This window comes from Saprolegnia parasitica, assembly GCF_000151545.1.
Source record: "Saprolegnia parasitica CBS 223.65 unplaced genomic scaffold supercont2.93, whole genome shotgun sequence".
NCBI lineage: Eukaryota > Oomycota > Saprolegniomycetes > Saprolegniales > Saprolegniaceae > Saprolegnia > Saprolegnia parasitica.
In genome coordinates, this window is record NW_012156487.1 from 63,012 (window position 1) to 74,887 (window position 11,876).

The 11,876-nt window shown below is 56.6% G+C and overlaps 9 protein-coding genes across 9 annotated transcripts in view; 6 read left to right on the forward strand and 3 right to left on the reverse strand.

Moving 5' to 3' along the window:
* Nucleotides 1-379, forward strand: part of SPRG_21244 (hypothetical protein) — a gene marked incomplete at both ends in the record, with an annotated part of 851 nt that extends 472 nt beyond the window's left edge. Inside the window, one exon of the mRNA XM_012352189.1 lies at nt 53-379. Within this exon, the coding sequence (XP_012207579.1) occupies nt 53-379 (327 nt within the window). The remainder of the gene's footprint in view (nt 1-52) is intronic.
* Nucleotides 380-773: 394 nt separating this feature from the next.
* SPRG_13162 (hypothetical protein) lies at nt 774-1,735 on the forward strand. Its single transcript, XM_012352158.1, has 8 exons — nt 774-913; nt 966-1,026; nt 1,072-1,165; nt 1,214-1,271; nt 1,324-1,367; nt 1,417-1,452; nt 1,501-1,581; nt 1,630-1,735. The coding sequence occupies exons 1-8, from the start codon at nt 817-819 to the stop codon at nt 1,705-1,707; spliced, it is 549 nt and encodes a 182-aa protein (XP_012207548.1). The 5' UTR covers nt 774-816; the 3' UTR covers nt 1,708-1,735.
* SPRG_13163 (hypothetical protein) lies at nt 1,575-3,017 on the reverse strand. The gene is made up of 3 exons (XM_012352159.1): nt 2,308-3,017; nt 2,169-2,256; nt 1,575-2,113 (listed from the first exon to the last, which is right to left on the reverse strand). Exons 1-3 carry the CDS (start codon nt 2,969-2,971, stop codon nt 1,717-1,719), a joined length of 1,149 nt encoding a protein of 382 aa, XP_012207549.1. The 5' UTR covers nt 2,972-3,017; the 3' UTR covers nt 1,575-1,716.
* A 186-nt stretch (nt 3,018-3,203) lies between these two features.
* Nucleotides 3,204-3,665, reverse strand: SPRG_13164 (hypothetical protein; the record flags this gene model as incomplete). Its single annotated transcript, XM_012352160.1, has 1 exon — nt 3,204-3,665. The coding sequence occupies one exon, from the start codon at nt 3,663-3,665 to the stop codon at nt 3,321-3,323; it is 345 nt and encodes a 114-aa protein (XP_012207550.1). The 3' UTR covers nt 3,204-3,320.
* A 1,742-nt stretch (nt 3,666-5,407) lies between these two features.
* On the forward strand, nt 5,408-6,281 carry SPRG_13165 (hypothetical protein). Its single transcript, XM_012352161.1, has one exon. It carries the CDS (start codon nt 5,432-5,434, stop codon nt 6,227-6,229), a length of 798 nt encoding a protein of 265 aa, XP_012207551.1. The 5' UTR covers nt 5,408-5,431; the 3' UTR covers nt 6,230-6,281.
* Nucleotides 6,282-6,704: 423 nt separating this feature from the next.
* Nucleotides 6,705-7,217, reverse strand: SPRG_13166 (hypothetical protein; the record flags this gene model as incomplete). The annotated part of the gene is made up of 1 exon (XM_012352162.1): nt 6,705-7,217. One exon carries the CDS (start codon nt 7,215-7,217, stop codon nt 6,705-6,707), a length of 513 nt encoding a protein of 170 aa, XP_012207552.1.
* Nucleotides 7,218-8,143: 926 nt separating this feature from the next.
* SPRG_13167 (hypothetical protein) lies at nt 8,144-9,757 on the forward strand (the record flags this gene model as incomplete). The annotated part of the gene is made up of 3 exons (XM_012352163.1): nt 8,144-8,839; nt 8,891-9,028; nt 9,074-9,757. 3 exons carry the CDS (start codon nt 8,144-8,146, stop codon nt 9,755-9,757), a joined length of 1,518 nt encoding a protein of 505 aa, XP_012207553.1.
* A 350-nt stretch (nt 9,758-10,107) lies between these two features.
* SPRG_21245 (hypothetical protein) lies at nt 10,108-10,639 on the forward strand (the record flags this gene model as incomplete). The annotated part of the gene is made up of 2 exons (XM_012352190.1): nt 10,108-10,284; nt 10,328-10,639. Coding segments are annotated over 2 exons (489 nt in total), but the record flags the coding sequence as incomplete, so codon positions are not given.
* Nucleotides 10,640-11,379: 740 nt separating this feature from the next.
* SPRG_13168 (hypothetical protein) lies at nt 11,380-11,679 on the forward strand (the record flags this gene model as incomplete). Its single annotated transcript, XM_012352164.1, has 2 exons — nt 11,380-11,468; nt 11,499-11,679. 2 exons carry the CDS (start codon nt 11,380-11,382, stop codon nt 11,677-11,679), a joined length of 270 nt encoding a protein of 89 aa, XP_012207554.1.
* Between the last annotated feature and the right edge of the window lie 197 nt (nt 11,680-11,876).

Sequence of the window (11,876 nt, forward strand, 5' to 3'; positions counted from 1 at the left end):
GCACGCGTGGTTCAACGGCCACACGCACGGCTTCAACCACGACGTCGCCAAGTGGGGGACCCACTTTTTTGAAAACGGCGGCGGTGGTGGTATCGTCACCGAGTCGTCGACGGAGGGCAAGAACAAGTTTATCGACCCGATCTGGGTCGCGGGCGGCAACCCGTACGGCTTTATGGAGCTCAGCTTCTCGAAGGACTGGCTCAAGGTGCAGTTTGCTTCGTTTGACAAGTCGTGGAACTTTGGCGGCTTCAACCTCGCGGCGACCACCCGCGGCGGCGTCGCCAAGGGTCACTGCTGGTACATCCCGCGCATTCCTGGTACCCCCGGCATCAAGTGCAAGGACTCGTTCGACGGCCCCATCGGTGCCCCTAGCGTGTAGACGATGAATACCATTTTGTTGCTTGTCTCTTCATCGTCCCGCAGTCGCGCAATCAAGTATATACAGTGCCTCCTGTGTGGTATGTACGTACAGAGCGGCCCACAAGATCACAACAGAGCCGCTGGCTAGTCTATCTACCAGTGCGCACTCAAACGTCGCAATGCCCTCTATCTATCTATCTATCTATCTATCTATCTATCTATCTATCTATCTATCTATCTATCTATCTATCTATCTATCTATCTATCTATCTATCTATCTATCTTACAGTAGTGTGATCCTTGCTGAAGATCGCAGTTGTAAAACGCATCAATCCGCAGCCTCTTAAATAAGAATGCGCGTCTCAAGCACTTGGAAACGACATGCATGGGATTGGCTAAAATACCGTCATTTTCACCAATCAGCGACGTGTGAATATCTTCGTCGTGCCACCAGGGATGGAAGCCCAGCGCAAGGACGAGGAGGTCGACACCGAGTACGAGGAGCTCATCCCGCCCGAGAACTTTGCGATGGTCGAGCGTGGTCTCTACCGAAGTACGCTCTCTCGATCTCGCAGCGGCGCCTCATGCGCTCCTCTGCGGCGTAGGCGGATTTCCCAAGAAGAAGAACTTTGCCTTTGTCAAGACGCTCGGGCTCAAGAGCATCTTGTACGCGTCTCAGGCACATGGACGTACGAGCTGAGCACCTCGTAGAACGCTCGTGCTCGAAGACTACCCACTTGCCAACTGCGAATTCAACAAGATCCATGGCGTGACCTTGCTCCAGTTTGGCGTGCCCGGCAACAAGGTCCTCATCGTCTCTATCGATGTCGTTTACCAAGCGCGCTTTGTGTAGGAACCGTTTGTGGACATTCCAGAGAAGGGCATTGCCGCCGCGCTGAGCGCTGTCCTGGGTACGACGACGTGGATTGGATAGCTTGTGTTCACGACGATGGCTATGGCTAGACAAGCGCAACCATCCGATGCTGATTCATTGCAACAAGGGCAAGGTACACCGCTTTCTTTGCATACACGAGGAGCTGGAAGTCGACTGCATAGCATCGAACGGGCTGCCTCGTCGGGTGTCTCCGAAAGGTCTGCGCTGCGCCGTATGAACGTTGAGGCCCAAGACGACGGTGCTAGGTGCAGCGGTGGGCGTTTAGCTCGGTGTTTGACGAGTACATTCGATTTTCGCACCCCAAGCCGCGCATGATGGACCAGCAGGTCGTCGTACTCTTGGCAGAATACGATGTTCATATTCATGTGATTTAGTTCATCGAGCTATTCAATACGGACCTCGTCGAAGAGTCCGAGGCGACGGAGCGACCGGCGTGGCCAGGCTTGTCCTAACGCAACGTCTTAAATAGCTGGCGACCGGCGCTCGAGTTGATGTTCGGCTCGCGCTTTGTGCTTGCGCGCGTCGCTTTTCTTCTTGAGCAGGATGCCGACGCCGAGGACGATGCCAGCAGCGACGATCGATGCGGCAATGATGACCCACACGATCGGTGAAATGGACGAGTCGGAGACGTGGCCTGGAATTTCGTACTCGCCGAGCTTGGTACCCTGGCCCTTGTCGACAAAGTACCCGTTGTCCCACATCATGGAGAAGCCGCGCTGGAAAAAGTCACCGGCTGCGGGCCCCCGCATCGCGTCGGCGCTCACACCCGTGTTGCAGATACCGTCGCTCTGCCCGGGTGTCTTGAGCCAGAGGTAGTAGTCGACGTGCGGCGACCCCGTGTTGGACGTGGGTGGCACGCTACGCATCGTATTTCATTCCATGAGCTTGCTTGCCAACTTGGGCGGTAGGATACCCAATGCCAGCCGTGTTGGCGTTGCACCACTCGCTCGTGGGACTCGGGCCGTGGTAGTTGCGCGACGTGTCAAAAACGCATGTAAATCCTAGCCCATTCTCCATTCGAACCTGTTGGATCAAAGAAAGTTGATGCGTACCCGGACGCGCCGAGGCAAAATTCATGCAAAACTCGAGCAGCTCGGCGTTGCTCCGGTAGTTGGACGTGTTGATCGCGATCCCGCGCATGCGCCCAGCCTTGGCGAGCTTGTCGACGATCGGCAGCATGGCGTCCATGGTCGTTGCATTCTTGAACGTCCACCAGCCGACATCCACGTACATGAGCGCATTCGGGTTGGCAGTCGTGAGAAGACTCATGGCGATCTCCATATTCGCCAAGTACCCATGCGTCCACGCGCATGAATTGGCACCTTCGGCCAAGAGGCCGACGGCGTCGGGCTCGAGGACGTAGAGCACGGGCTGCGTGCCCACAAGGGTCGCCAGCGCCGTAATGAACGCAGTGTACTCGGCCGTGTTGGTGTTGGAGCCTTGGTTCGAGTAGACGCCAGAACAGTCTTTGCCCGGGAGACCGTAGACGACGACGACGGGCAGCTGCGCGCCGTGGCCGTTCCCTGCCGCGCACGCTTCCATCGTCTGCGAAGCGACCTTGAGGTACTCGGTCCGGTCCGTGTACCACGTTGCGAGCGGCTGCGCTAGGACCGTTGACAGCGCGGGCTTGAGCCGCGGGTACGACGAGGCTGCCGACGCGAGGTTGTCGGGCGTGAGGCCGTGGCAGAGCGGCAGCGAGAGCGCTGTCGTCGCCATCGAAGCGTGGAAGATCGAAAGTGATCTTAACCTTCGAGGATGGCTTCAACGCCTTCTGTTGTTCTGCGACCCAGCGTTGAGATCGTCGAAGGTTTGAGGAGCGAACCGTCTCGATCAACGAGAAATAACCAGCATCGTTCTGGAGACGAGTTCATTCCTTAGGCACCTACGAGAAAGGTGCACTCGTTCAATTTGCTACCCGACCCCTTGGCTTCAAGCTTTAGAACTTGGTTCAGAAGTAGACCACCATGTTTGCATAAATGGTTAACGGTAAGGCGTGTATCGATGCTGAGGTGCTCATTGGCAAGGACAAGACATTAACTTTAGCTTGAGCGTCAACGTATTGTCGTTATTTCAAGTTGAAGAAGGCCGCGACTTTGTTTTGTGTATCGCTCCAGCTAATCTTCATGTCGATAACGTCCATTTCCGCCTTTTGAAGTCGCTTTTCTGCAGCGTTGACGTGCGCAATCACATGGTCGAGTCGGTCTTTCTCGTCACCATCAGTGACGCTGGGCAAACGGTCTGTGGCTTCCTTCTTCAGCGGCAGCAGGTTGCGTTCCCAGAGCTTTCGCTCACCGGCGGCCGTCTCTTCGGCGTGCGAGATGGCGAGCTCGACCGTGAGGTACGTGCCCGAGACTGTCGCGCCAAGAAGCGCCAAGGCTGTTCCAGCCCGCTGTGCCAAGTTGGCCCACATTTCTTTGCTCTTTGGTGGACCAATCGCCGTGCGTGAAAGCAGGCATTCTATTTTTGTCCAGTCGCAAGTTCGTAAAGTCCATCTCGACGGTGGATTGGCTAAAAAACGGTAAAAAGAACTCAATTATAGCCAATCCAGAATGCGAACGTCGGGATCTTGCACGATATGCAAGATCGTCACCCACGGATCACAAAAGTCTTCAAGGTCTTTATGCCATGGCTCTTCAGCTTTTGTGCTTCATTACTTCAACGGGGCTTGAGTTCTACTAGAACATCTCAGAACCGTAGGCATCGTTCGAGACTACGAGAGGACAGCTCGTGGATCATCAGTGTGTTATCGATACGCCTCAATTCTCATATTTGGACAGAAACAAGGTCGCTGGTGCGATTCAGAGAGTCGACAACGCGACACAAAATCATGACCTTTTTAAAACGCAAAGACAGACACGTTGCATGAAGGCTTCGAGGGACAGCCCCGTGCGCGGTTCGACGTCGCAACGTCCGTATTCGCCCTTTTCTAGCAAAATACATAGTACTTGAAAACGGAGCTTCATTTAAAGCGCACATGAAGCGGTCAGAAAGCCGATATCTTATTACCACAGGATGTCCCATTGTTCCCTTGCTACTCGCGTGGACGAGCAACTCAATCCACGAAACTACCCCGTGGTCCTGTCGACAAAGACGCGGCGTCCAGACACAAAGAAATCCAGTGATCAGCGCTTTACCACCGCGTGCCTCTGAGACTTGGCGACCAATACTTCGTCTCTTTACTGTATTTGCCGTTGAGCCGATAGTGCGTCTCACGTTCCAGCCGACGCCATACCATCACGCGCGAGTTCGATTCTCGGGACCGTGCACGCGGCTTGTGGTCGAGTTAAAAAATAGTACTACGTTTAGCAAGAAAGCCTTGCGTTCGAACGAAGGCTGCTATCACATGACCTCATGAGGACTTGCAGAGTCCATCTCGAGCTTCCTTGTTGGCCGAGTAGAAACATCCAGGTGATCGCATACAATATTCGCTTGCCATTCTAGTGCAGCGTCGTCAACGTAGTAGAGTACCGTATGCGATCGCATCTTCGTCCAACCATCGTTCGTCGCCGTGCCTCTCGTTGACCAGATAGCGATCCTGCAGAAGATCGCACGAGTCTTTTAGCCAATAAGCTGCCAGAACGCCACCAGCGCCAATCGGTTGACCAATCGCAGCTGCACATCCAATAGACGTTGCCGTCAATTGGCTCTTGCACTGTGGACGTAAGCTAGGTGAGGCTCGCTGTCACAGCAGCTCTCATTATCGTTCCGACGGGGTATCTTGGCCTCAACAAGTCGGGCGGGCGGGAAAGATCATGTGGCGCGAAGGCCGATTGCGCATCTCTGGCGAGTGCTGAGAGAGTGTTGACGTCGTCATCACGGAGCTGACTTTCCTCTCGCGTTTTCTACGCGCTAGCCAAGCGCACGCAACGTACGAGGTAGTCGCTGGCGACGGGTAGACGGGCCAGGTGGTTGCACCTTGGCCGTGACACCCGTCGTGGCTGCTTCAAGAGGCAAATCACCCAGCACCCGCGAAATTAATCGCCTACAAAACCCAAGTAGTTTAAAAAAAATGCCACTCGACGTCCTGCTTGCGCCGACGCGTCACATTACCTTTGGTTTTTCAGCCAATCCGCGAGCGTTTTGAAGTTGCGACCGGCCAATGGCATCGCGCAATGTCATGGCCTTCCTCGCACCGAGGTCAGTTTCCAATAAGCATTGTCCAAGCACACTCCACAAATGCCATCCTCGACCGCCGCCGCCACAACCACACCAACCACATCGTCCTTGACGACGCTCGGCACCAAGCTCGGCATCGACCTCGCGGCCGCCGGCCTCGCGTCGTTCTTCGTCGCGCCCTTTATCACGACGGTCGACCGGGCCGTGATTGAGAATGCCGCCGGCGCCCGCCCGCTCAAGAAGGCCCTCATTGAGATCAGCAAGGACTGCATCCGCAACCCGCTTCAGTTCATCCGGCGAAAGGAGTTTCTCTTGATTTACGGCGTGTACACGGCCACGTATCTGAGTGCGAACGGCGTCGATACGCTCTGCGAGACGGCCGAGGTCGACAGCAACATGCCCAAGTTCTTGTCGACGACCGCTGTCAACATGGGCGCGTGCATCATCAAGGACCGCGAGTTCACGCGCATGTTTGGCGTCATTGCGCCGACCAAGTTTCCGCTCATGTCGATGGGGCTCTTCGCGATCCGGGATTCGCTCACGGTCGGCGCGTCGTTCATTGCGCCGCCGATTCTGTCGGCCAAGTTCCAGGAGCTCGGCCAGACGCCGCGGACGTCGAATACGCTGGCGCAGCTCACGTGCCCGATGCTGGTGCAGTTTCTCTCGACGCCGCTCCACCTCCTCAGCCTCGACTTGTACAACAACAAGGGCGTCGCGATGGGTGACCGCATGTCGTTCATCTCGCGCGAGTACCTCAAGTCGACGACGGCGCGCGTTGCACGCGTCGTGCCGGCCTTTGGGTTTGGCGGCATTGGCAACAAGTACTTTCGGGACACGATGCGAGCCAAGTTGCTTTAAGCAGTCGCTGTCCGTGCCGTATAAGTTAGCCACCTGTAATAGAAAGTTAGTCCGTTCCAATAGCGTGTTGCTGCCACGGCCTCTTGCTAGAAGTCCGCATCGCCAGCCCATAGATGCTCGCTGCGACGCGGGCACCAAGTTCACGTCGCGCATCATTTTTGTACATGGGCGAGGACGAGCACTGTCCCTCGGCCATGCGAGCGACGATGTCTCAGATTCGTGTCGAGTAAAGCGTCGCCAGCGCAGAACGCTACTGCAATTGGCCAGAACGCACCGGCGCCAAGTCGACACCTCGTTCGAGTTGGACATGTAGATACTGCGAGCCAGCATGCGATCGAGATGCGACGACGTGCGCGGTGGTAGACAGCTTTGAAGCCAGAGAATTGGGAGGGTAGCGGGACCCACGCATTATTTGCTGTAGCGTGCGCTGCCGTACAAAGTTGCCATATCGCAAGTACATGCACACACAGCTCGATTACGACGCTTCCGACTGCCGAAAATTGAGCGTCGACGGTGCGACGCCAAAGGTGTCGGGCAGCGGCAGCGTCGGGAAGTTGGCACGCAAGATTGTCTTGATCATCGCGTTGTGGTGGATCGCGTGGTGCACGGCGAACGCCATTTCGCGCTCGATGGTCGAGGCGAGCTGCACCTCGTTGCCGTCGGCCGTGAGCATAAAGGCGGCGCGGACCGGCGACGTCAGGTGTGATGGCGCGACCGCCGCAGCTAGCGACAAAATGTGGTCCATTTCGTCCATGGCCGCGACGCGGTCCAGCTCGATCGCTGTGTTGCGGGCGCGAATGTCGTAGCGGATGTGGCCAGCGTGGTCGACGTCGAGAGACCGGCGAAGGTGGTCAAGCGAGTGGCGGACGTGGCCGCCCGTCGTGCCCATGAGAATTGGGCAGCGAAAGACGTACACGTCGTTCGAGAGCGTCTGAAGCAGCGCCGACTGCTGCTGGAGGATCGCTCGGAACGCCTCACGGACTGCCATTTTGCGCCGTCCGAAAGTGCAATGTCACATGATTTAAAAACACACAAATACAATGATATTATTGTATGCATTAAAATGACACCACGCAAGGACGACAGCGCCGCGTATCTTTCTTCGCCCGTCAGCATCGCCCGTCGGGTGCGTGCCGACACGATGGTGCCGTACGGATGACGACGCGCGCGTCAGCACGTATCATGCTACTCGGTGCTCTACTACCTACGCCTGTGAATTAAATCGCCGTACAGGCGGAGGTATATCGAACCAAGGGTTAAGAACTAGGTTCTACCAGTGCCAGAGCAATCTCACTCGAGCTGCAAGCTCTGTTGTTTGTCAAGAAATGCCAAAGAATTTGTTCAAGCCGCTCTTTTCTGGATGTGAATTTGACGCCACACTGAGTAAATCCATTGTACCGATGGCCACTTGAGTTAGTCGGACCCACTTGCCTGAGGCGACGGGAGATCCGTCCTACTAGCACGTTTTCCTCGGTCCATGCGGCTCTCTTCTTGGTCGTACTGGGCATTTGGACGCCCAAAAGAAGCTCGTCCAGACGATCTTGGACACTTGCCTACGGATCCATGACATCGGCTGCACACGCAAGGCGACGTGCGCCACGGGGAGCTGCCACAATTGAAACACATCGGAATGCGATGCGTTGCACGTCCCCAATCGCGTCGAGTCAACAACGCGACCGAACGCCGTAGCCGCCATACGATCGACACCCAAGATACGTTTTCCAGGCCTCTGATTGGTGCACACCATCGAGCGAAGCGTCGCCACAAGATCCCACGCACCAGCATGTACGTCGTCCGTGATGCACGCAGTCTTTTCTCATGCGACATAGGGCGTCGTTCGAGATTGCATCCATCGATGCCTCCTTCTGCCCAAGCCCCAACACATGCGCCATGGTGACGTGGCGCGTTGAGAGCATGCCACCCCCACCCAGCTCGTGCGCGCTGCCGGCCAATGCGACCGACTGCATTCTTGCGTTTCGCCTGCACACGCTGCAAGACAACGTCGAGACCGCTATCGCCTGGGTGAATGCTTCGTTTGCGCCCTTGGTCGTCTCGCAGTACTTTTACGTGGCCGCAGCCTTGCCGCGGAATGCCACGTTGGTCCAGTACCAAGTGTCGCTGCTCGTGCTACCGGAGGCCGACGCATCACAATTTGCCCGCACGTGTCCGTCCTCGTGTTTTGGCGCCGCGAGCTTCTTCTCGGGTATCTCGCCAGCACTAGCCGCGTCATCGATCCCCAGTGGCAACTCGACAATGGTTGCGATCGTGCGGCCACCAGACGACGCGCCGTCCGTGAACCTCGCGCTGATCCTCGTAGGCGCTGTCCTGGGCGCCATGGTGCTACTGAAGATGCTTGTTTCCGTCGTTGTGTGGGTACAAGCGCGCAAGACGTCGACGCACACCACAGGCAACGACGACGACGATATCGCGTCCTCGGACGACGAGGCGAGTCCCAAGAAGACGCTCAAGCAGCCGCGCTGGCGCAAGTTTGCCTCGACTGTTACAAAGGAGAAGAAGATGAAGGTGACCGCCAAGCCAGGCACGCTCGAGCACACGATGCAAGTCAAAGTCCTCAACGACGAGTACTTTCACGAAGAGACCCACGCCGTGGTGCGACCACTTGCACTGGAAACGCCGGGTCGTAAGATGCCAACTACGTAGGCCAAGTCGCTTTTGGACCTAAGCAGGAAGGCCCGCATTGAGCTCAAAGCCGAGGAGCGCAAGGGCCGTGCGGCGCTGGATGTGCACATGACGCATATGCAGCCGGACGAGGTGCTCCAGGGCCGCCACTTGGTGCTGGTACGATGCCGCTTCTGTCGATAACCAACTCACGTTTCGAACCAGACGAGCGAAATGACGGAAGGCGTGCTCGTCGCGGTCGTCTCAAAATCGGCGGCACTCACCACGCGTTGGCTCTTTGTGAACATTTCCCTGACGCGATTCAAGCTCAAGGCGTCAGCGCTGGGCAAGCCGTCCAAGCCGAGTTTCAAGGGCAGCGGAAAGCGGTCCATTGAGTTTGCTTCGCTGCGTGCTGTGACGCCGTACACGGATGCTCTTCCTCCCGCGTACAAGAGCGACCATCTCCCGCGGCTGCGCACACAAATAAACAAACGAATCGCTGCGAAGGCGACCAAGACACCCACCGTCGTAGCGTCCCAGAATATCAAGACGGCCGAAACGCAGGTAGCAGAGAGCACGCAGGTCAACGACGCAAGTCGGCGCAGCATCTACGTGGTGCACGTCGAGTTCACCAACAAACCCGACATTCTGTTCGCTGTTGACTCGGCCATCGATCAAGAACAAGCCGTGTACACGTGGCAGCGCCTGAGTGAAAAGGAAAAAGCACGAGCGAACGCCCCCGCGCGCTTGAACTCGTGGGCGCTCGTCTCGGCTGAGAGCGCCAAACGATTCTCCGTCGCGGCCGAGGTCCGACAAGCAAGCGCCGTCTTGGACGCTCCCGAGATTGCTCTGGTTCCACGAGAGTCGCTACCCGCTACGGTCGCTTCGGCAGACACAGCAGAACCGTAAATGAACTGCGGTAATACAGTGTCTATGGTATTGTTGTTCTTGGTGTTGACATGAGGTTTTCTATTCCCTCTCATCATCCCCTCCCTTTCCATCCGCTCTCTTTTCATTCACTATCTCTCCATTCACTCTCTCCATCGATTGTGGATTAGAGATGTAGAGAGCCGTTCTAAGGCTAGTGGTTGTCGCCGTATGGGTTCCACCGAGCGCAGTGCAATAGTTTGTGGGTTGACGTGCATATCATGTCATTTCGCATCAAGTGTGCATCCATCTTCGTCACTACTCAAGATGGCTGGTCTCGACTCATTTCTATATAATTATAGACGCATCTTAGTCCAGCGTCACTTGTATAAATGCATCATTCGTCGTCGAGCGCGCTCGTTCGCGGTCAAGCAAAGTCGGTGCGAAACTTGACGCGAAAGACGCGGTTGGAACAAAAATGCGAAGCCCGCAAGCGCCGCGCAACATCTGATGTGCTCATGACGTTCTTCCAGCCCGACGAAGTGCGCCAGAGCCGCCACGTCGAGCTGGTAAACCCCATATTCTCCATAGAATCTCGTCACGCGCTTGTAGACGACCGAGATGATGGACGGTTTGCCGCTGCTTGTCGTCTCCAAGAAGGGCAACGTCGGCACCAAATGGCTCTTTCTCGATGGGACCTTGACCAAAAGCTCACTCAGGTGGTCCTACTTCGGCAAACCGTCGAAACCACGATTCAAAGGCGTCGAAAAGCAGTCCACGGAGCTGAGCTCTATACTTGACGTGACGCCGTATACGGACGCCTTGCCTGCTGGCTACAAGAACTTGGCGCGGCTGCGCGCCCATCACGAGAAGCACCTGACCCTTCGCACCAAAAAGACTACAACGCCAATCGATGGGACCGACAACCCCGCATCCGTTTTCCTCGTGCACGTAACCTTTACCGCAAAGCCCGATCTTCTGTACATCGTCGACTCGGAGATCGACCAAGACCAAGCGACGTACTCGTGGCGGCGTCTTTTGGCAAAGACGAAGCGTCGACCGAGCTCGCCCACCCGGTCGTACTTGCTGCCGATTGATTTAGACTCCAGCGAGACGCGTCTGGCAAGCATCAGCGGACTACCTCCGAGTCGACCAGCCGACGAACTTCTACTGCCACCGGTTGCCGCCGACGCACCATGCAGTGCAATGTCCAGCGATCCGCTCGTGGATGATCTGCAGGCCACGTTGGAGGCATCCCTCCGTCTCGATCCAAACCACCATGACGTACCGTCCGTGGGCATAGTACCTTGAGCACTTGTACTACTTGTTGGCGCTCGTTTGTATCATTATACTTAACGAGTTTACAACAATCTGAAGGTGCGTTTTGATTGCAAGCTCTTTTGTGCGCCAGCGTGCTGCCTTGTGGAGGATTCGACGCGGCTTGGTATGGATCCCGTAGGCTCGAAACAGTTGTCGAGGCACCCAGCTCCCACGCTTGACCTTGCATCACCACCATCAAGGGAAATCGATCGATTCATTTCACTTGCCACCATCCATCTCGACGCGGCGACAGTGGCAACGCTCGCATGACCAAAAGGGCGCGACGCAAACACGTTCAATCGACAGTCGTTACACCTGCTGCTCATCGTTGGAAACAAACAATCATGGCGATCGTGCCCCGCAAGCCCGAGGCCCTCGCGCCACTTGTCCTGAGTCCGCGCAGCTCGTCGCCGTCGCTCGTGATCCCGTCGTGGTACTCGCACCCATCGCCGCGTGCGAGTAGCCCGCGCCCGCCCATGACACCGACCTTTACGTACCCGGAGCTCTCGCCCCTCAGCCCGCGCCTCGGTGTCGACGACCGCGCCGTTGGCGCCGACGCCGTCCACGCCAAGCTCGAGCGGCTACGCTACACCCACGTACGCATGGTGCGATTGGCGCAATGGCTGAGTCGATATGGGACGTAGTTGCTCTTGCACGAGCGCTTCCAGCACATTCGCAGCGTCCAGGATGTGTTTGATCAAGATGTACATCGTGTCTACATCGACAACTTGTCCATCATCTTGCGACTAGATGGCCGAGGTGCAGCGCGCCCTCACGTTTGTCGAGTTCAATCGCGACGAGAAGCGCGCATGCATCGCTGCGTATTTGAACCGGCACTCGA